The sequence below is a fragment of the Hemiscyllium ocellatum genome, chromosome 15 (genome assembly GCF_020745735.1).
Source record: "Hemiscyllium ocellatum isolate sHemOce1 chromosome 15, sHemOce1.pat.X.cur, whole genome shotgun sequence".
Classification (NCBI taxonomy): Eukaryota; Metazoa; Chordata; class Chondrichthyes; order Orectolobiformes; family Hemiscylliidae; genus Hemiscyllium; species Hemiscyllium ocellatum.
This window is the reverse complement of record NC_083415.1, coordinates 4,597,483-4,619,120: the sequence shown is the minus strand read 5'-3', so window position 1 is coordinate 4,619,120 and position 21,638 is coordinate 4,597,483. Positions and strand designations below refer to the sequence as shown.

The 21,638-nt window shown below is 41.3% G+C and overlaps 1 protein-coding gene across 1 annotated transcript in view; it reads right to left on the bottom strand.

Annotated features, from left to right (window-relative positions):
• ppp4r1l (protein phosphatase 4, regulatory subunit 1-like) overlaps positions 1–21,638 on the bottom strand; it is a 139,458-nt gene that overhangs the window by 10,475 nt on the left and 107,345 nt on the right. Inside the window, exons 15-19 of the mRNA XM_060836247.1 lie at positions 19,770–19,931; positions 17,556–17,656; positions 14,116–14,236; positions 8,263–8,397; positions 7,771–7,912 (exon numbers count right to left, since the gene is read on the bottom strand). Coding sequence (XP_060692230.1) covers positions 7,771–7,912; positions 8,263–8,397; positions 14,116–14,236; positions 17,556–17,656; positions 19,770–19,931 — 661 coding nt within the window. The remainder of the gene's footprint in view (positions 1–7,770; positions 7,913–8,262; positions 8,398–14,115; positions 14,237–17,555; positions 17,657–19,769; positions 19,932–21,638) is intronic.

Sequence of the window (21,638 nt, the reverse complement as noted above, 5' to 3'; positions counted from 1 at the left end):
CCCTGCCATCCCAGGAAGTGTAAAGCCTGCACCCACACCTCCACCACCCTCACCTCCATCCAAGGCCCCTAAGGATCCTTCCACATCCGACAGAAATTTATCTGTACCTCCACAAGTGGCATCGACAGTATCCGTTGCACCCAATGTAGTCTCCTTTACATCGGGGAGACAGGACGCTAACTTGCAAATCATTTCAAAGAACATCTCTGGGACACCCACAGCAACCAATCCAACCACTCCATGGCTGAACACTTCAACTCTCCCCCCGACTCCACCAAGGGCATTCAGGTCCTGGGCCTCCTCCATCGCCAAACGCTAACCACCTGACACCTGGAGGACAAATGCCTCATTCTTCTGCCTTGGAACCCTGCAATCACATGGGTTTAATGTGGATTTCACCAGTTTTCTCATTTCCCCTCCCTCCACCTTATCCCAGTCACAAGCCTCCAACTCAGCACCACCCTCTTGACCTGTCCATTGCCTTTCCCATTAATCCACTCCACCCTCCTCTCCGACCTTCATCTACCTATTGTATTCTCAGCTACCTTCCCCCAAGCCCCACCCCCCTCCCATTTATTTATCAGCTGCCAGGCCACAAGCCTCATTCCTGATGAAGGGCTTATGCCCAAAATGTCAATCCTCCTGCTCCTCAGATGCTGCCTGACCTGCTGTGCTTTTCCAGTATACTTACTAACCAACTCTTCCACATCCTCATCCAAGTCATTTATAAAACTCACAAAGAGCAGAGGTCCCAAAACAGATCCCTGCAGAACACCAGAGGTCACCAACTCCAGGCTGAATACTTTCCATCTACCACCATCCTCTGTCTTCTATGGGCCAGCCAATGTCCATTCTGTGTCCAGACAGACAGGTTTCCATGTATCCCATGCCTCCTTACTGTCTCAATGAGCCTACCATGGTGAACCTTGCTAAGCTCCATATACACCACATCCACTGCCCTACCTTCATCAAAGTGTTTTGTCGATAAGGTTTATGAGGCATGACCCGCCTCACAAAGCCATACTGACAGTCTCTAATCCAACTATAGTTTTTCAAGTAATCATAAATCCTGTCTCTCAGAATCCTCTCCAATACCTTGCCTACCACTGACGTAGGACTGACTGGTCTGTAATTCTGAGGATTATCCCTATTACCTTTGTTGATCAAGGGAATAACATTGGCCACCCTCCAATCAGCTAGTACTACTCCAGTGGACAGTAAGTATGCAAAGATCACCAAAGGCACAGCAATCTCTTCCTTCACATGCTGTAGTAACGTAGGGTACGTCTCGCCTGGGCCAGGGGACTTATCTATCCCTATAGAGTCATAGAGATGTACAGCATGGAAACAAACCCCTTCAGTCCAACCAGATATCCCAACCCAATTTAGTCCCACCTGCCAGCACCCAGCTCATATCCCTCCAAACCCTCCCTATTCATAAAATCATCCAGGTGCCTCCACCACTTCCTTTGGCAGCCCATTCCACACACGCACCACCCTCTGCATGAAAGAGTTGCCCCTTAAGTCTCTTTTATATCTTTCCCCTCTCACCCTAAACCTATGCCCTCTAGTTTTGGACTCCCTGACCCCAGGGAAAAGACCTTGTCTATTTACCGTATCCATGCCCCTCATGATTTTATAAACCTCCATAAGGTCACTCCTCAGCCTCCGCCGCTCCAGGGAAAACAGTCCCTGCCTATTCAACCTCTCCCTATAGCTCAAACCCCCAACTCTGGCAACATCCTCATCAATCTTTTCTGAACCCTTTCCTGTTTCACAACATCCTTCTGATAAGAAAAAGATGAGAATTGCACGCAATATTCCAACAGTGGCCTAACCAATGTCCTGTACAGCCGCAACATGACCTCCCAACTCCTGTACTCAATACTCTGACCAATAAAGGAAAGCATACCAAATGCCTTCTTCACTATCGTATCTACCTGCCACTCTACTTTCAAGGAGCTATGAACCCGCACTCCAAGGTCTCTTTGTTCAACAACACTCCCCAGGACCTTACCATTAAGTGTATCAGATTTGCTTTCCCAAAATGCAGCATTGCACATTTATCTAAATTAAACTTGCCTGCCACTTCTCAGCCCATTGGCCCATCTGGTCCAGATCCTGTTGTAATCTGAGGTAACCTTCTGCACTGTTCACAACACCTCCAATTTTGGTGTCATCTCCAAACTTACTAACTACACCTCTTATGCTCAAACCCAAATCATTTATAGAAATGAAAAGTAGTGGACCCAGCACCGATCCTTGTGGCACTCCACTGGTCACAGGCCTCCAGTCTGAAAAACAACCCTCCACCACCACCCTCTGTCTTCTACCTTTGAGCCAGTTCTGTATCCAAATGGCTAGTTCTCCCTGTATGCCATGAGATCTAACCTTGCTAACCAGTCTCCCATGGGGAACCTTGTCGAATGCCTTACTGAAGTCCATATAGATCACATCTACCGCTCTGCCCTCATCAATCCTCTTTGTCACTTCTTCACAAAACTCAGTCAGGTTTGTGGGATGTAATTTCCCACACCCAAAGCCATGCTGACTATTCCTAATCAGTCCTTGTCTTTCCAAATATATGTACATCCAGTCCCTCAAGATTCCCTCCAACAACCTGCCCATCACTGATATCAGGCTCACTGGTCTATAGTTCCCTGGCTTGACCTTACCACCTTTTTTAAACAGTGGCACCATGTTAGCTAACCTCCAGTCTTCCAGCACCTCAGCTGTAACCATCGATGAAACAAATAACTCAGCAAGAGGCCCATCAATCACTTCCTTAGTTTCCCACAGAGTTCTAGGCTACACCTGGTCAGGTCCTGGGGATTTATCCACTTTTATGCGTTTCAAGACATCCAGCATTTCCTCCTCTGTAATGTGCACGTTTTTCAAGATGTCACCATCTATTTCCCTACATTCTAAATCTTCCATGTCCTTTTCCACAGTAAATCCTGATGCAAAATACTCGCTTAGTATGTGTCCCATCTCCTGTGGCTCCACACAAAGACTGCTTTGCTGATCTTTGAGGGGCCCTATTCTCTCTCTAGTTACCCTTTTGTCCTTAATGTATTTCTAAAAACCCTTTGGAATCTCCTTAACTGTATTTGCCAAAGCTATCTCATGTCCCCTTTTTGCCCTCCTGATTTCCCTCTTAAGTATACTGCTTTATATTCTATTTTAAGGATTCACTTGATCTGTCCTGTCTATACTTAACATATGCTTGACACAGGCACAGACAGCACTTTTCATACATTTTATTCCTTTTCATACATTTGAAGAAGCTCTTATCATCTGTTTTTATATCCCTCGCCAGTTTAACCTCTCTGTCTTTATTTTCTTTTCATTCCTTCTTTACTGGATTCTGTTTATCCCAGTCTTCAGGGCTGTCACTGACTTTTAACTCCTTTTTCTTTCAACATTATATTCTCCTCAAACTTCCTGAGCCATGGTTGGTTAATCCCACTCAAAATATTTCCTCCTCACCATGAAATACCTCCTAAAATGTCTGCCATTTCTTGTTCACTTTTTCTTGCTGATGTATCTGTCCAGTCCACTCTAACTAACTCCATCCTCATTCACTGTAATTACCTTTATTTAAGTTGAACACAGTTGTTTTCAATCCAAGTTTTCGCCCTTAAACTTGCATTACTACCCATTACAGATTCAAGGCAGCCTGTTCCTGAGCTGGCTCTATGACACATTGCTCTAGGAAACTATCCCAAATACACTTTATGAATTCATTGTCGTAGCTACCCTTTCCAACTTGATTGACCGGATCAACATGAAGATTAAAGTGATCCATAATTATTGTTCTTTTCTTTTTACAAGCTCCCATTATTTGCAAATTTAAACACTTTCTCACAGCTGTCCTCATTTCATCACTTATTAACAGTGCTATCTCACCAGCTTTTGTACCCTCTCTTTCCAAAAAAGTCAGAATTCCCTGAATATTAAGTTCGATGTTCTGATCACCTTGTAACTATGTCTTCCAAATGGCCACGAGACCATTTACCTTGATTTGTGCCGACAATTCTGTACCTTATTCTGAGTGCATTTAAGCTTTGTGCCATTTTTAATCATACTAACGTTTTTTGTACTTTGGCCTTTTGTATGGAGAGTACTACAGTTCACTCACTACACTCATTGGCAAATCTGAAGCACATACTTTTCAATAAATGAAGCAACTTGATAGTGTCCATAAAGAAAAAAAGCTAACAAGAAGAAGAAGAAAAAGAAGAAAAAACTTATCCAGCCACAGTGACATACAGGATCAGTATTTGAAAAAAACCCACTGGAATATTTAGTGGTGTTCAAATACTTGACAAGCATTTTGTAAGCTCAGTTTAGATATCAATGAATTATACTTGAAATTTACTCAAATTCAAACAATCCTTTGGAACATCATTGTGGGACCAGTTGTTTGCACAGGAATAAGCAGTAGTTAGTTGTTTGGCCCATTGAGTCTGCTCTGCCAATTCAAAGTTCACAGTTGATCAGATTGTTGTCGTTACTTCACACCTCCTTCATTCTTCAACTCCCTGGTCAGTCAAGAACTTAACTCAGTCTTAAAAATATTCAATAGCAGTGCTTTTACAGCTGTCTGTGGGACAGAATTCCACAGACTTTCAACCCACAGAAGAATTTCTCCTTATCGCCATTTTAAATAAGAACGTCTTACTTTTACTCTGTGCCATTAGTTCTCATCTCTGCCAAGAGGAGGTACAATCTTCAGAATCCACCCTGTCAAGTCCCCTCAAGATTTGTTACCTTACAATAAGATCACTCCTCGCGTTTCTAAACTGCAATCAATAGAGGACCAACTGTCTAACATTTCTTCATAAGACAACCTCTTCCTCACAGGAATTGATCAAATGATGTGGTTCTGTTCGCCGAGCTGGGAATTTGTGTTGCAGACTTTTCGTCCCCTGTCTAGGTGACATCCTCAGTGCTTGGGAGCCTCCTGTGAAGCGCTTCTGTGATCTTTCCTCCGGCATTTGTAGTGGTTTGAATCTGCTGCTTCCGGTTGTCAGTTCCAGCTGTCCGCTGCAGTGGCCAGTATATTGGGTCCAGGTCGATGTGCTTATTGATTGAATCTGTGGATAAGTGCCATGCCTCTGGGAATTCCCTGGCTGTTCTCTGTTTGGCCAAGGACATTCCAAACAGAGAACAGCCAGGGAATTCCCAGAGGCATGGCACTTATCCACAGATTCAATCAATAAGCACATCGACCTGGACCCAATATACCGGCCACTGCAGCGGACAGCTGGAACTGACAACCAGAAGCAGCAGATTCAAACCACTACAAATGCCGGAGGAAAGATCACAGAAGCGCTTCACAGGAGGCTCCTAAGCACTGAGGATGTCACCTAGACAGGGGACGAAACATCTGCAACACAAATTCCCAGCTCAGCGAACAGAACCACAACAATGAACACCCGAGCTACTAATCTTCTCCCAAACATTAATCAAATGAATTACTGAGCTGCTTCTAAAGCAATTACGTCCTCTCAAAATAAGGAGACCAAAGCTGTATTAAACATCCCTACCTTTATATTCCATTTCCCTTGCAATGAACAACATTCCATTTGCTTTCCTAATCACTTGCTACACTTGCTTATTAATTTTTAAAAAATTTACACACCCAAATCTCTCTATACTGCAAAGGTCTACAATATCTCTTCATTTGAATAATAATTTGCTTTTATAATCTTCCCACCAGAGTGGGCAATCTTACAATTTCCCACGTTATACGTTATTTGTGATTTTTGCCCACTCACTCAAGTTAACGTGCACTTGCAAACTCTTGATCTCTGATTCACAATTTATTCTCTGACCTATCTTTGTGTCATCAGTAAATTTAGCAAACATTATCAAAGTCATTGATATAAATTATAAATACTTGAGGCCTTAACACTGGTTTCTGTGATACTTCAGTGGTTACACCTCACCATTACCCATTTACCTCTACTGTTACCTGTTAGCTAACGACCCTCTATCCATGTGAATATGCTACACTCAATATTATGAGATTTTATTTAGTACAGTATCCTTTAATGAAGGCATGTTTTCAAATGCCTTTTAGAAAACAAGCACTCCACATCTATAAATTCCCCTTTATCCTTGTAACTTCCTCAAAGTATTCCAGTAAAGCAGTAAAACATGATTTCCTGTTCACAAGACCATAATAACTCTTTCTTGTTGCATGAAGATGTTCTAAGTGTCCGGCTATAACCTCCTCAATAATAGATTCTGGCATTTCCCTGTGACAGGTGTTAGTCTAACTGGCCTGTAGTTTCTTGCTTGCTGTTTTTTTTGCCCCTTCTTGAATAGAAGAGAATTACATTCACTATTTCCCAATCTGAAGGGACCTTTCCAGAAGCAAGGAATTTTGGAAAATTAAAGTTGATGCATTTACCATCTCAGCAGCCATTTCTTTTAAGACCCTGGGATGAAATCCATCAGGACCTGGGCTCTTGTTAGCTTTGAGTTATAATAGCTTTCTCAGTATCCTTTCCTTGGTGATTTCAATTGTTTTAAGTTCTTTCCTTCTTTCATCTCTTTATTTACCATTATTTCTGGGATTTGGAGGCCTCTACAGTGAAGACAAGTACAGAATATCTGTTCAATGCTTCTATCATTTCCTTATTTCACATCATTCATTCCTCAGGCTCACTTGACCAGAGGACCAATTTCACTTCAGCTATTTTTTTTCCTTCATAATTACCTGGAGGAATTCTTATTATCTGTTTTACAGAGCAAGGCAGCTTTCCCAAATACTCAAATTCTCCCTTGCATTGCAGGATGACTTGTTGACTCCCAGTTCTAAGAAATGAAATGAGGGATAGAGAGGCAAATTGAGTAGAAAATTGAGTTTTAGATAATGGGATTAATGCAGGGAATTGTTAGGTCCACTTTAGAATTTAGAAAGACAGACTGGAAGATTTCTTTATGATAGAAGACTAGGATCTATGGAGAAAAGAAGCAATTTGGGTGTCCATCTGCACAAATTATGAAAGGTTAGTGTACATGTGCAGCAAGTAAACAGTGGAGCAGGACAATGAGCTTTTTTTGGTGTTGCAACTCAAAAAGGATAAAGTAGCCTTAGGGGATGAACAGTGAGAATTATGCCAAGTTTTAAAGGGGCAGTTATGACAGATTGCATAAACTCATGCTGTATTCACTTGCATTTAGAATATGATTATATTGAGGAACTTAAAATAATTAAAGGATTTGGAAAAGCAGACACTGAGAAATTGTGTCCTCTGTTAGAGGATCCTGAAGGCAGGGCATAATTTCAACTAGATTAAATCATTTGGATTTGGATTGGAATCGGGAATCATTTTTGACAGAGTAGTTAAAATCTTGAATTCTCTTCCCCAAAAAGGATGGGGATGCTGGACTGTTGAAACTGAACACTGATTTTTATTAGCTCAGGTTATTCAAAGAATATGAAGCAAATATAGGAAAACAGACTTAAGATATGAGTTAGTCATTGTGTAAATAAATGGATATTAGGCTCAAGGAACTAAAAAGCCCAACCTGATTTGAGTAAAAATATAGCAATTTTACACAAAAGAATCTAAACACATTATTCTATAAACTGTAATTGGTGCACAATTTTGAGTTATCTGGAGGCCCAATGCCAGTTGATATAATCTAGCTGTGGCTCATTATGTGAATAACTCCTTGACTCCCATAGAAAATGCCCATTGCTTTAAATCACCAATACCCTCACTTAAGAATACTATGTACTTTCATATTTACTTTTTTCCAGTAGTGTGTGCCTCAGTGCCTTGGCAAGCAATACTCGAACATTCGGAACAGGATCAGTTGCCAAACCAAGCAGACTTGGAAGTAGGTGTTCAACAAATTGACTCACTGGCATGCATTCCTCTTCCACAATTGCCTGTGTACAAAGGAGAGTTTTCTTCCATTATTTTCAAAAGCATCTTTAATTAATACCTTTCTATGCTTACTATATCTTTTGTATTTAAAACATTTTTCCTGCCTTTTATTCTGGAGGGATTACAATGCTTAATCTGCACCAGCAACTACATGTGTTAATTTAGAAAGTAAGCATCAGCAAGATATTCAGTGGGATAGGGTGGGGCAAAGGGTACCAATGATAGAGGAAACTGCAAATATCAGTCTGATTTCCTCCAGCCTGTCATTAAATGTTCCCACAGTCAATAGTGAGGAAAAGTGGTTTCACTTTAATTAAAAAGGAGAAATTATTTCCCTTACTCATTCACTCACCTGACAGATGAAGGCAAATGCCTGACGTCCGATCCACTTAGAGCAATGGCAAAATCGAAGTGTGAGCTCATTCATAAAGTTCACAGCTAATGGTTCACTGGCAGTTGCATAAAACTTCTTTAGAATCTCCACTACCTGTTGAGTAATAAGCAAGGCCTATTAGTGAAAACAAACGTAAATGCAGGAAGCAATATTTCTTAAAAATCTACATTTATTCAATAGGTAGCTTTATCCATCAGTGTCACTCTTCTCACTGTCCCCTTGACCCAATGCTTCCAAAGAGAAAGTATGTTGCAGATGACAGTGACCCCATTGTTTTTCTGCTCTTTTTCCCCATTGCCAGTACACTGACCTGGCTAAAATGTTTCTTCACTCACTTTCTTTCCCCAGTTAGAGGCATAGAGAATTACAGCACGGAAACAGACCCTTCGGTCCAACTAATCCATGCCACCTAATCTGGTCCCATTTGTCAGCACTTGGCCCATATCCCTTTAAACCCATCCTATTCATAGAGCCATGCACATGACTTTTAAATGCTGCAATTGTATCAGTCTCCACTACTTTCTCTGGTAGCTCATGCCATACATGCACCACTCTCTACATAAAAAGTTGCCGATGGGTCCCTTTTATATCTTTCACCTCTCACCTTGACCTATGCCCTCTAGTTATGGACTCCCTCACTGCAGGGAAAAGACCTTGTCTGTTCATCTTATCTATGTCCCTCATGATTTTATAAACATCTGTAATGTCACCTCTCAGCTTCAGACACTCCAGGGAAAAACCCTACCCTATTCAGCCTCTCCTGATAGCTCAAATCCTCCAAATCAGGTAACATTCTTGTAAATCTTTTCTGAACCCTTTCAAGTTTCTCTGCATCCTTCTGATATTCCAAAAGCGGCCTAACTAACGTCCTGTTCAGCTGCAACATGACATTCCAACTCCTATACTCAACACTCTGACAAATAAAGGAAAGCATACCAAATGCCTTCTTCACTATTCCATCTACCTGCGACTCAAGGAGCTATGAACCTGCACTCCAAGGTCTCTTTGTTCAGCAACATCCCTAGGACTTTACCATTAAGTGTATAAGTCCTGCTAAGATTTGCTTTCCCAAAATGCAGCACCTCACATTTATCTAAATTAAACTCCATCTACCACTCCTCAACCCACTGGCCCATCTGATCAAGATCCCATTGTACTCTGAGATAACCTTCTTCGCTGTCCACTACATCTGCAAACTTATTAACTATATTTCCTATATTCACATCCAAATCATTTATATAAATGAAGAAAAGCAGTGGATCCAGCACCAATCCTTGTGGTACACCATTAACTACAGGCCTCCAGTCTGAAAAGCAACCCCCCACCACCAATCTCTGTCTTCCACCTTTGTGCCAGTTCTGTATCCAAATGGCTAGTTCTCCCTGTATTCCACGAGACTGAACCTTGCGAACTAGTATCCCATGAGGAACCCTGTCGAATGCCTTACTGAAGCCCAAATACATCATGTCTCCTGCTCTGCCCTCATCAATCTTAGTTACTTCTTCAAAAAAACTCAATTAAGTTCTTGAGACATGACCTCTCATGCACGAAGCCAGGCCGACTATCCCTAATCAGTCCTTGCCTTTCCAAATATACGTAAATCCTGTTCCTCAGGAATTCCTCCAACAACTTGCCCACAACCAATGTCAGGCTCACTAGTCTAATCGATCCCTGGCTTTTCCTTACCACCTTTTTAAAACCGTGGCACCACGTTAGCCAACCTCCAGTCTTCTGGCACCTCACTTGTGACTATTGATGATACAAATATCTTCGTAAGGCACCCAGCAATCACTTCCCTAGCTTCCCACAGAGTTCTAGGGTACACCTGGCCAGTTCCTGGGGATTTATCCACTTTTATGTATGTGTTTCAAAACATCGAGCACCTCCTCCTCTATAATTTGGACATTTTTCAAGATGTCACCATCTACTTTCCCACATTCTATACCTCCTGTCCTTCTCCACAGTAAACACGGATGCAAAATACTCAATTAGTATCTCCCCCATCTCCTGCAGCTCCACACATAGGCTGCCTTGCTGATCTTTGAAGGGCCTTATTCTCTCCCTAGTTACCCTTTTGTCCTGAATGTATTTATAAAAACCTTTGGGTTCTCCTTAACCCTATTTACCAAAGCTACCTCATGTCCCCTTTTTGTCCTCCTGTACATTCCTACTGCCTTTATACTCTCACTCGATCTATCCTATCTATACCTGACATATGCTTCCTTCTTTTTTCTTAACCAAACCCTCAATTTCTTTAGTCATCCAGCATTCCCGATACCTACCAGCCTTTCCTTTCACCCTAACAGGAATATACTTTCTCTGGATTCTCGTTATCTCATTTCAGAAGGCTTCCCAGTTTCCAGCCATCCCTTTACCTGCGAACATCTGCCCCAATCAGCTTTTGAAAGTTCTTGCCTCATACCGTCAAAATAAGCCTTCCTCCAATTTGGAAGGTCAACTTTTAGATCCTGTCTATCCTTTACCAGTACTATTTTAAAACAAACAGAATTATGGTCGCTGGCCCCAAAGTGCTCCCCCTCCTTAACACCTCAGTCACCTGCCCTGCCTTATTTCCCAAGAGTAGGTCAAGTTTTGCACCTTCTCTAGTAGATACATCCACATACTGAATCAGAAAATTTTATTGTACATGCTTAACAAATTCCTCTCCATCTAAACCCTTAACACTATGACAATTCCAGTTTATGTTTGTAAAGTTAAAATCCCCTACCATAACCACCCTATTCTTCCTACAGATATTTGAAATGTCCTTACAAATTTGTTCCTCAATTTCCCTCTATTAGGGGGTCTATAACACAACCCAATAAGGTTATCATCCCTTTATTACTTTTTAGTTTCACCCAAATAAATTCCCTGGAAGTATCCCCAGGAATATCCTCTCGAAGTACAGCTGTAATACTACCCCTTTTCAAAAGTGCCACTTTTGAAGTGGGCGGCACGGTGGCACAGTGGTTAGCACTGCTGCCTCACAGCGCCTGAGACCAGGGTTCAATTCCCGACTCAGGTGACTGACTGTGTGGAGTTTGCACGTTCTCCCCGTGTCTGCGTGGGTTTCCTCCAGGTGCTCCGGTTTCCTCCCACAGTCCAAAGATGTGCGGGTCAGGTGAATTGGCCATGCTAAATTGCCCGTAGTGTTAGGTAAGGGTAAATGTAGGGGCATGGGCGGGTTGCGCTTCGGCGGGTTGGTGTGGACTTGTTGGGCCGAAGGGCCGGTTTCCATACTGTAAGTAATCTGCAAGTAATCTAATCTAATCCTCCCCCTCCTTTCTTGCCTCCCTTTCTAACCTTCCTGTAGCATTTGTATCCAGGAACATTAAGCTGCCAATCCTGTCTATCCCTAAGCCATGTTTCTGTAATTGCTATGATATCCCAGTCCCATCTTCCTAACCATGCCCCGAGTTCATCTGCCTTCCCTGTTAGGGCTCTTGCACTGAAGTAAATGCAGTTTAATTTATCAGTCCTAACTTGTTCTCTGCTTTGTTCCTGCTTGCCTTAACTGTTTAACTCCCTCCTTTTCTCAACTGTACAGTCTCAGATTGATCTCTTTCCTCACTATCTCCCTGGGTCCCACCTCCTCCACCTTACTAATTGAAATCCTCCCGAGCAATTCAAGCAAAACTCCCTGCCAATATATTAGTCCACTTCCAATTCAGGTGCAATCCGTCCTTCTTGTACAGGTCACTTCTACCCCAAAATAGATTCCAAAGATCCAAAAATGTGAATCCTTCTCCCAAGCACCAGCTTCTCAGCCATGCATTCATCTGCTCTATCCTCCTATTCCTACCCTCACTAGCTCGTAGCACTGGAAGTCATCCAAATATTACCACCCTTGAGGACTTTCTTTTTAAATTCCTGCTAAACTTTCTATATTCTCCCTTCAGAATCTCATCCTTTTCCCTTCCTATGTCATTGGCTCTAATGTGGACAATGACCTTCTGCTGGTCCCTCTCCTCAAAGAGGACATTCTGCACCCTCTCGGAGACATCCTTGATCCTGGCACCGAGAAGGCAATACACCATTCTCATTTTTCGCTGCTGACCGCAGAAACGTTTGTCTGTATCTCTGACTAGAGAGTCCCTATCCCAATTGAATGTTTGGAACTTGATGTACCCTCAGTGCATTAGAGCCAGTCTCTATACCAGAAACTTGGCCGTTCATGCTACATTCTCCTGAGAATCCATCATCCTTTACATTTTCCAAAATAGCATACCTGTTTGAAACAGGGATAGCCACAGAAGACTCCTGCACTAGCTGCCTACCTCTCCTACCTTTCCTGGAGTTAACGCATCTACCTAATCTGCAGCTTTTGTCCCTTCCTGTAACTATCATCCATCACACCCACTAGCTGTTGGTAAATTCTTCATTGTCTCTGTCACTCCAACTGATCCATATGATACAATAGAATTTACCACAAACTCTCCCTAAACTCCCACATCTGACAGGAAGAGCATATCACTCCAATAAAGGCCATCTTTGCTCCTTCACAATCTATAGGCCCAGAAAATAGCACCATCCTTTTGCCCTGAAAAACAGTGCTCCATGCTAACTTAATACTTATGGTTTATATTTTTAAAAATTTAACCAAGAGGCATATTTTAATTAAACATATACTTTAACTCGCTTCACAAATGCTGACATTTCCAACAGTTCCAACTGCAGTTACACTTTGTTAAAGATTCAGGAATATAAAGAACATAGAAAATAAATTAGGGGAGCACAGAGGGGCCACAAAATATCTTTTGCAGATAAGATAAGGAAAACCCCAAGGTATTTTAAGTATATTACAAACCAGAGGATTCTCAGGGAAAGAGCAGGACCAAAGAAGCAATCTTTACATTGAGCCAGAGGACATAGTCTTAACTAAATATTTCTCATCAGTATTTACAAAGCAGAAAGGCATTCTAGCTTAAGTAGGGATGATAAGTTCCACAGCATGTTAAGATTTATAAGGAGGAGGTATTAGCTGGCATAAAGGTGCATAAATTCACAGGGCCTGACGAGATATATCCCAGGCTGCTATGAAAAGCAAGGGAGGAGATTGCTGGGATCTTGATCGAGATATTTTTGGCTGGGCACAGGTAAAGTGTCAGATACTGTAAGAGAGCTATTGTTGTTCCTTTGTTCAAGAGGACAGCGCAGGGATAGGCCACACAATTACAAATTAGTCTGAAATTAATGGAAGGGAAATTATTAGAAAAAGTACTTGGGTAAACAATCAATCATTCAGAAACAATTTACAGTACATAAATATTATAAAAATACAACGCAAGAGTATTTAAATTTATCTTCACTTAACTCAATGCCATTTTGACCTAAGCACAAAATGGCCCCTGCAATCATACTTGTGAACACTCAATGAAAAGATTTGTAAAGGTTTTTGAATTGAAAGGTCCTTTTATATCTTATGAATTAGATTTCAAGGACATTTTTTCAAGTTAAAAATATTATATAAACGCAAATTATTATTTACATCCTCCTGAATATACATTGGTTTAACATCTCACTTAAAGGAGCACTTTGGACTTCCACACTTCCAACTGAAATGTCACCCAAAGTTCACCTTGAATCTGGGACCCTCTGACTTTGAGGAGTGACTGCTTCCTCTGATGCACTAATTGAAGGAGACTCTGCTACAGAGTCAGTCTAGCCAGAGTTGGAGATTGTGAATTGTAAGGTAGAGGGCTTTAGTAGATGAAGACAGGCCCAAAATCGAAGTGAAAACAAATCAATGAGAACCAGACAAAAATGGAAAATGATTCAGCAAAAACCTGATAGCACTTGTGTACCACATACCAGCTTGAAAGAAATCCATCGAACCTCAGCAACCTTGTCAGAACACAGAGAGAGTGCAATGTGTCGCAGGTAGTCATGTATATCATTGGAATTATAGAGCTCCAGCAACAAAATTACTTGTCTGAAAGAGGTTAAAAGAAATATTTAACATACAAAAACACTTTTTCTTTTTCCAAATCAGCCCCATACCTCCCATTCTGATAAAACCAACTCTATCACAGACCCCTTCACCATATGTAAAATCTTTGGGAAATCATCTGTTTGCAGAAGATATCATAGCCATTGTGCAGAATCAAGTGCATAAATCATACATTATCTTGGCCTTCTCTGGTTCAGGAAAGACATGAAGCCAATCAGCACCCTTACAAGACATAGTTAATCAATGAAAGTATAGATCTGGAACACTGCTGCTCTTTACAATTCACTTACTCTTGGATAATTTTGCAGAACACAGTGGGGAATAGGGTTGAAGGGAAAGAAAGACCATTTTATTTTTGTTTCAATATTATATATTTTGCAGGTCATATTTACAGCCACAGTGGACTTCATTTCAGTAGTAAATGATTAGATTAGATTTGGGCGGCACGGTGGCACAGTGGTTAGCACTGCTGCCTCACAGCGCCTGTAGACCCGGGTTCAATTCCCGACTCGGGCGACTGACTGTGTGGAGTTTGCACGTTCTCCCCGTGTCTGCGTGGGTTTCCTCCGGGTGCTCCAGTTTCCTTCCATAGTCACAAAGATGTGCGGGTCAGGTGAATTGGCCAAGCTAAATTGCCCGTAGTGTTAGGTAAGCGGTAAATGTAAGGGTATGGGTGGGTTGCGGGTCGGTGTGGACTTGTTGGGCCGAAGGGCCTGTTTCCACACTGTAAATCTAATCTAATCTAATCTAAATTAGAATCAAACTGTAGTGCTATATCACCAAAACATTCATTATTCATTACTTGAGCAATCTGAAGGCAGCATTTGCGCTTCTACTTGCAGTGAGAAATTATTCATATAAAATATATAAATCTGATAATGAATCACAAAATAAATGCATATATCCAAACTTCGCTTCTTGCATGGGTCACGTCACTAGGATGACTATAAGAACATCTTCACAGCAAACAGCCACTCAAACGTCACTCAACAGAGATGAAATTAAAAACCACAAACAACATTAAGTTCAACATTTGTAAAAACACTGGTTCCAATTCCACTTGTGAGTTCATATATCCATTTATTCTTTTTTTCCAATTGCCTTTCTAACATATTCTTAAACATTGATGTGACTCGGTTTCTAATAAAACCACTGGTACAATAGTAGCCCACAGAACACAAGTCCAGTAGCCTCACAGCCATTTGTGGCAAAGATTTTCTTCTACATGTCTGGAATCTATCGCATTTATCGTTGCAGCTACATGATTTCAGCTAGTGGATGCAGAGAAACAGAAAATAGGAACATGAATAGCCATTTGACCCTGCTCCACCAATCAATATGATCATCACTGATCATGCTGCTCAGTACCCTATTCCCACTTTCAACCATGCCCTTTGATCACTTTAGCACAAAGAACTATATTTAGTTCCCTGAAAACATTCAATGTTTTGGTCTCAACCTCTTTCTGTGGAAGGGAGAAAGCGAGATCTGCAGATGCTGAAGATCAGAGTTGAGAATGTGGTGCTGGAAAAGCACAGCAGGTTAGGCAGCATCCGAGGAGCAGGAGAGTCAATGTTCAGGCCAGAGCCCTTCATCAGGAATCTGTGGCAGACAATTTAACAGGCTCACCACTCTCTGGGTGAAAAGGTTTCTCCTCATCTCAATCCAAAATGGCCTACCACGTATACTTACACTGTGACCACGATTCTGGACTGCCCGGTCAATTGTTGGGAACATCCATCTTGCATTTACCATATATCAAATGCTGTTATAATTTTATACGTTTGTACGAGAACCCCATCCCCCTGACCCCACCTCATTCTTTTAAACTCCAGTGAATATAGTCCTAACCAATTCAGTCTCTCTTCAAACGTCAGTCCTACCATCCCAGGATTCAGTCTGGTAAATCTTTGTTGCAATTCCTCCACAGCTAGAATATCCTTCCTCATATAAAAATAGAGACCAAAGCTGCACACAGTATTTGAGGTGTGGTGTGACTAAAATTGCAACAAGACATCCCTGCTCCTGTACAAGAATCCCCTCCTAATGAAGGGGATTTGCCTTCCATAGCCTACTGAGCCTGCATGCTTGTTTTCAGTGATTGGTGTACAAGGACCCTCAGGTCTTATTGCACATTCTTCTTTCCCAAACTACCACTATGCAAATAATAAATTGCCTTCCTATTTTTGTTACCAAAAGTGAATAATCTAACATTTATCCATGTGATACATCATTGGCTACGCATTTGCCCACTCATTCAAATTACACTTGTCCACCTTACACTGAATCACCTCTGCATCCTCCTAACAATTCACCTTCCTACCCAGCTTTGTGCCATACCTACACAGGTATGAGCTGCTTCTTTCCACTTTAACCTATCTTGGTTAAGAAAAGCACTGTTATAATTTCCTCTCACCATACATTATCTTAACTAATCTCCAGTGGACCTTCCTATTTTATCTTTCTCCTCAATAAGATCAAAACATTTTTTTCTTCTGGACATCAAAGTGACACAAAGTAATGCATATAGACACACAGGGGCCTATAAGACAATAGCACACCCAGCAATTGATCATGAAAGCAAGGAAGCAAAAGAAAATAAACATTGGAACTGGTGAAGGTGGAATACAATATGTCAAGTTGGCTCATGCTTCACTCTACCAGCTTAATACAATGTTTGTCAATCACCATGAAGTAATTTACCTCAAAAGCAATTTTGTAACTTTTTTTTACGTTTTGAGTATTGCAAAAGTTAAATTGCAAATAATAATACAGACTTGCACTTCTCCTATTTTCTAACTAATATGTTAAACTCAAACAGATAACCCAATACGGTGACTCACGGCACTCACCGTGGTATGTTGGCTCAGTGGTTAGCACAACTGTCTCACAGCGCCAGGAACCTGGGTTCGATTCCTGCCTTGGGCAATTGTCTGTGTGGAGTTTGCACTTGCTCCCAGTGTCTCCAGTGCTCTGGTTTCCTCCCACAATTCAAAGATGTGCAGGCTAGGTGAATTGGCCATGCTAAATGGCCCATAGTGTTCAGGGATGTGTAGACCGAATGCATTCGTCGGGAGTAGGTGTAGTGTAATAGGTTGGGGGAGTGGGTCTGGGTGGGCTGCTCTTTGGAGGGTCGGTGTGGACTTCTTGGGCCGAAGGGCCTGTTTCCACACTGTAGGGATTCTATTGTTCATTTTGAAGAACTGCTCTCAAATAAACAAACACTGTTGCAAGAAAATAGTTAAAAATTTTCTAGTAAAACAGATCTTTCTGAACACTATTCAATGTATAGAACACATACTCTGCCAGCTCGTATCGAAAACGCCAATTCCGGCTATTATCGGTGACCATAAATTCCTGAAGTTGGTACAAGTACTCACGGCGCTTCTCCACATGAAGTAGCTGTGAACAAAGAAAATACTGAGTTCCTGAGTAGGTGAGCACAAGTTAAATAAAAACAACCATTCATTCCTGAGCAGCTTGGTGTTTCACATAAACTGAAGCTCATCACATTGCTTAAGCAGTCTCTAAATCCAATACAGGAAGTCTATCAAGACAGCAAATAGGACAGAAGAGATTCTTTTGTCAGGCTCACTTAAAGATTCACTCAGAGTGAAGGAGTTACAAACAGAATTCCTTTAAGTTCTAAGGAGAAGTTTAAATTAATAGTTTGCATCAAAAACGCTCACAGTGTTATTCATAGGAACTTAGGTTTAAAGTTGACCTGCCAGAATGACTGGCAGTCCTGTAAGAAGGATGCAAGTATGTAACACAGACACAGTCTTTGCCTTGGTAGGCTGCTTAGCATGCATCAAGGAGCCTCAAGCAGGGAATATGTAAAGTTGAAATTCAATTTATTTACATCTTTCTCAGACCAACAGAACTTAGCACTTTGCATTGGGACTAACACACTCAAAAGTTGAGTCAAGAATTGTCCTTTTCAAACTTACACAAGTTAAAGATGACAAATTAACCTGGTTTTTTTTGTTAGAGTCATCAGGGCTGGAGTGAAGGGCAGTTCTTTGCCCATGTCTTGGTCATACTCAGCATGTATCATCCTTTTTGGTATGTTAGCAATGGGACCCTGACCACAGAGTGAAACTCTCCTCATACTCACAGTAGTCCCCTACCCCAACCCAACTGTGAGGGCCATGATGTCATGATTCCTGTGCCAAAAAAGTTCAGCCCATGGATAGCAATTCCTATAGGAACTTGGGTTTAAAGTTTACTTTCCAGAGTGACTGGCAGTCCTGTCATAAAGATGCAAACACCCTGCCAGGAAAGCTGAGCTGAAAATACTCCCATATCTGCACTTGCTAAATTAGACCTAAAATATGCCCATTCTACCAATGGTAAAATTTACTTTTAAACTGAATGGACCAACTGCTGGAAAATGGGATTAGGATAGTTAGGTGATTGTTTTTGACAGTGCGAACATGATAGAGCTAAGAGGTTTTTTTCTGTGCTGTTGATCTCTATGATTTATGAACTATGACCAGAAAAATCTAATTGAGCTTTGGTGAGAGCAATCATAATTTCAAGAAATTCCTATGTATGAGGATCTACACATGGATCAGATCCAGCTTTATGGGCAGAGATGCAAACGTGCAGTGGCTCTGAACATATTAGGTTTGTATATAAACATCACATCAAAGATTCACAATCTTTAAGGTCAAGTAACTTACTTACACCTGTGAAAAAATGAGTCTTGAGAAAAAACGTGGATGAAATTCATCACCCAGGTACCTATTTGCAATCTCGGATGAAAATGAATAAGCCTGGAATTCAAGAGTGGAATGGACTTGCTCACAGTACAAGTTATCACTTGGACTGTCACATAAATTGGCATGGAAGCAAATGTGTAGCCCTATCACAGAAAGAGGCCAAGCCCCTTTTAAGAGGGGGCAGGGCAAGTTGGAAAGATCACAGAGAAATTGGATTTAGTCTTTAATAATTCTTGATCAACAACTAACAAACATCCATTATTCAACATATTGTTTGAGACACTTAGAAACCATTTGTCCTAACGTACAATCATGTTGTTGTAATGAACCCACCTTTGATGTTTGCATAAGACAGACCACAGGATGTAGGAGTAGAAATAGGTCATTCAGCCCATTGAGTCTGCTTCCTTATTCAATGAGATGCTAACTAATCTGATAACCCTCAACTCCACTTATCTGCCTTATCCCCACAACCTCGGATTCATTTACTGATTAAAAATCTATCGCAACCTTGAATATACTTAACAACATTGCTTTAAGAGCACTCTGAAGTTAAGAATTCCACTAATTTACTACTCAAGCAAAAATTCTTCCTCATCCCTATCCTATCTGGGCAACACCCAGGAATCATGACCTCTGTTTCTAGACTTTGTCACAAGGGGAAAATAAATTAGTATTTCCAGTATTATTTACCAGCATTTATCCCATCTATATCTAAAATGGATGGAGTTGTGACAACAATCCAATATCAAAAGCTACATATTGGTCAATAGGTCACAAATGAGGTTTACCTTCAGAAAGTCGTACAGATGCTTTAAGACTCCAATACGTACTTCATCCAGATCCTTCAGGAACCCGTTGAAGATTGGAACCAGATCAGCCGCAGTTAGTTGATCACCGAGGATCACAGCTAGCTCATGTATAGAGAAGGCCAGGGTCCGTCGTACCTTCCACTGACAAAATAGAAAATGATCAGAAATGCATCTACTGAAGGGGCTGAATCAGTTTCAGTTCATTAAGGGCTATATTTCAATCATATTGTACAGATCAGCAGAGACAGGCTAGAAGTACAGGAGCTACACTGTCAGCAAGACAGAACCAGCCTTAGGCAAAAAACAGGCAATGACCAAAGACTGCGGGTTAATGTAATGTGTATGTTATAATATTTTGCAAAAAGCTTGGAGGTGTAAATAATGCACCAGAGTTAGTTTTACTCTTAATCGTGATAGGATTGGCTGTCCGTGCATAAACTAAATGATTGTAAATCTGACTTCCTAAGAGCTCGAATCAATGTGTCAAGTTGTCTGGTAACACTCACATCGAAGGCCCTGAACTGCTCATAGCCTTATGCACAAGAATAGCATTACAATTGCTGTTTTTATCTCATTGTCTGTGGAAGGTTGCTGGAAGCAATTGTTTAGTCAGAGATTCAAGAATCACACAGGTCTAGTTCGAGAGCACAGAAAATTTAAGCCAATAGGAGTGTGCTGGCCAAAACTACCGTATCATTCTAACCCCCTTTTTTTCACACCTGGCCCAAAGCATTGAATACTTTGGCATCATAAGTGCACATCTAAATACTTGTTTATTGTTATGAGTATTTCTGTCTCTACGGCAGTTCCAGATTTCTATCCTCCGGGTGAAAATAAAATCTTTCCTCACATCTCCACTAACCTCCTGCCATACAGTCATGGTCATACAGCACAGAAACAGACCCTAGTGCTAGTGCTCTGAAAGCTTGTAATTTCAAATAAATCTGTTGGACGATAACCTGGTGTTGAGAGATTTCTGATTTTGTCCACCCTGAACTGGCATCTCCACATCACAATCTTAGAGATAACCTTTGTCAATGTCCACTATATCACCAATTTTGGTGCCATCTGCACACCTACTGACCATGCTTTCTATATTCTCATCTAAATCATTTATGTAAATGACAAACAGAAGTGGACCCAGCACAGATCCCTTATCTTAAATCGATGTCCCTTGATCATTCCCCTCCACCAAGGGAAAATGGTTCTTTCCATCTATCCTGTCCATGCCCCTTAAAGTTTGTTCACAACCATGCCACCCCTCAATCTAAGGAAAACAATCCTGTCTATCCAGTCCCCCTTCATAATTCTAATTCTCCAGCCCAGGCAAAATCCTGGTAAATCTCCTCTACACTCTCTTCAGTGCTTCACATTCCTCCTATCATGTGTCCAATTCTGGAATCCACAATACTCTAGCTGTGCCTTAACCAACATTTTATACAGTTTCAGCATAACCTCCCTATTCTTAAACTCTATGCCTCGGCCAATAAAGGCAAGTATCCCATATGTCTTCTTCACTTTATCTACCTGCCTTGCTATCTTAAGGGACTGACGGATATACAACCCAAGGTCCCTCTAATCCTCAGTGCTTCAGAAGGTCCTACCATTCATCGTGCATTCCCTTCCTAGTATGTCTTGCCCAAATGTATAACCTCACACTTATCCAGATTGAATTCCATTTGTCACCAATTAGCCCATCTCTATTCCCCTGTAATCTAAGGATAGCCTCTTCACTACTTACAATTTTCATATCATCAGCAAATGTACTGATCAGCTCTCCTATATTCATGTCCAAATAAATCATTTATGTAAACCACAAACAGCAAGGGGCCCGTCACTGATCTCTTG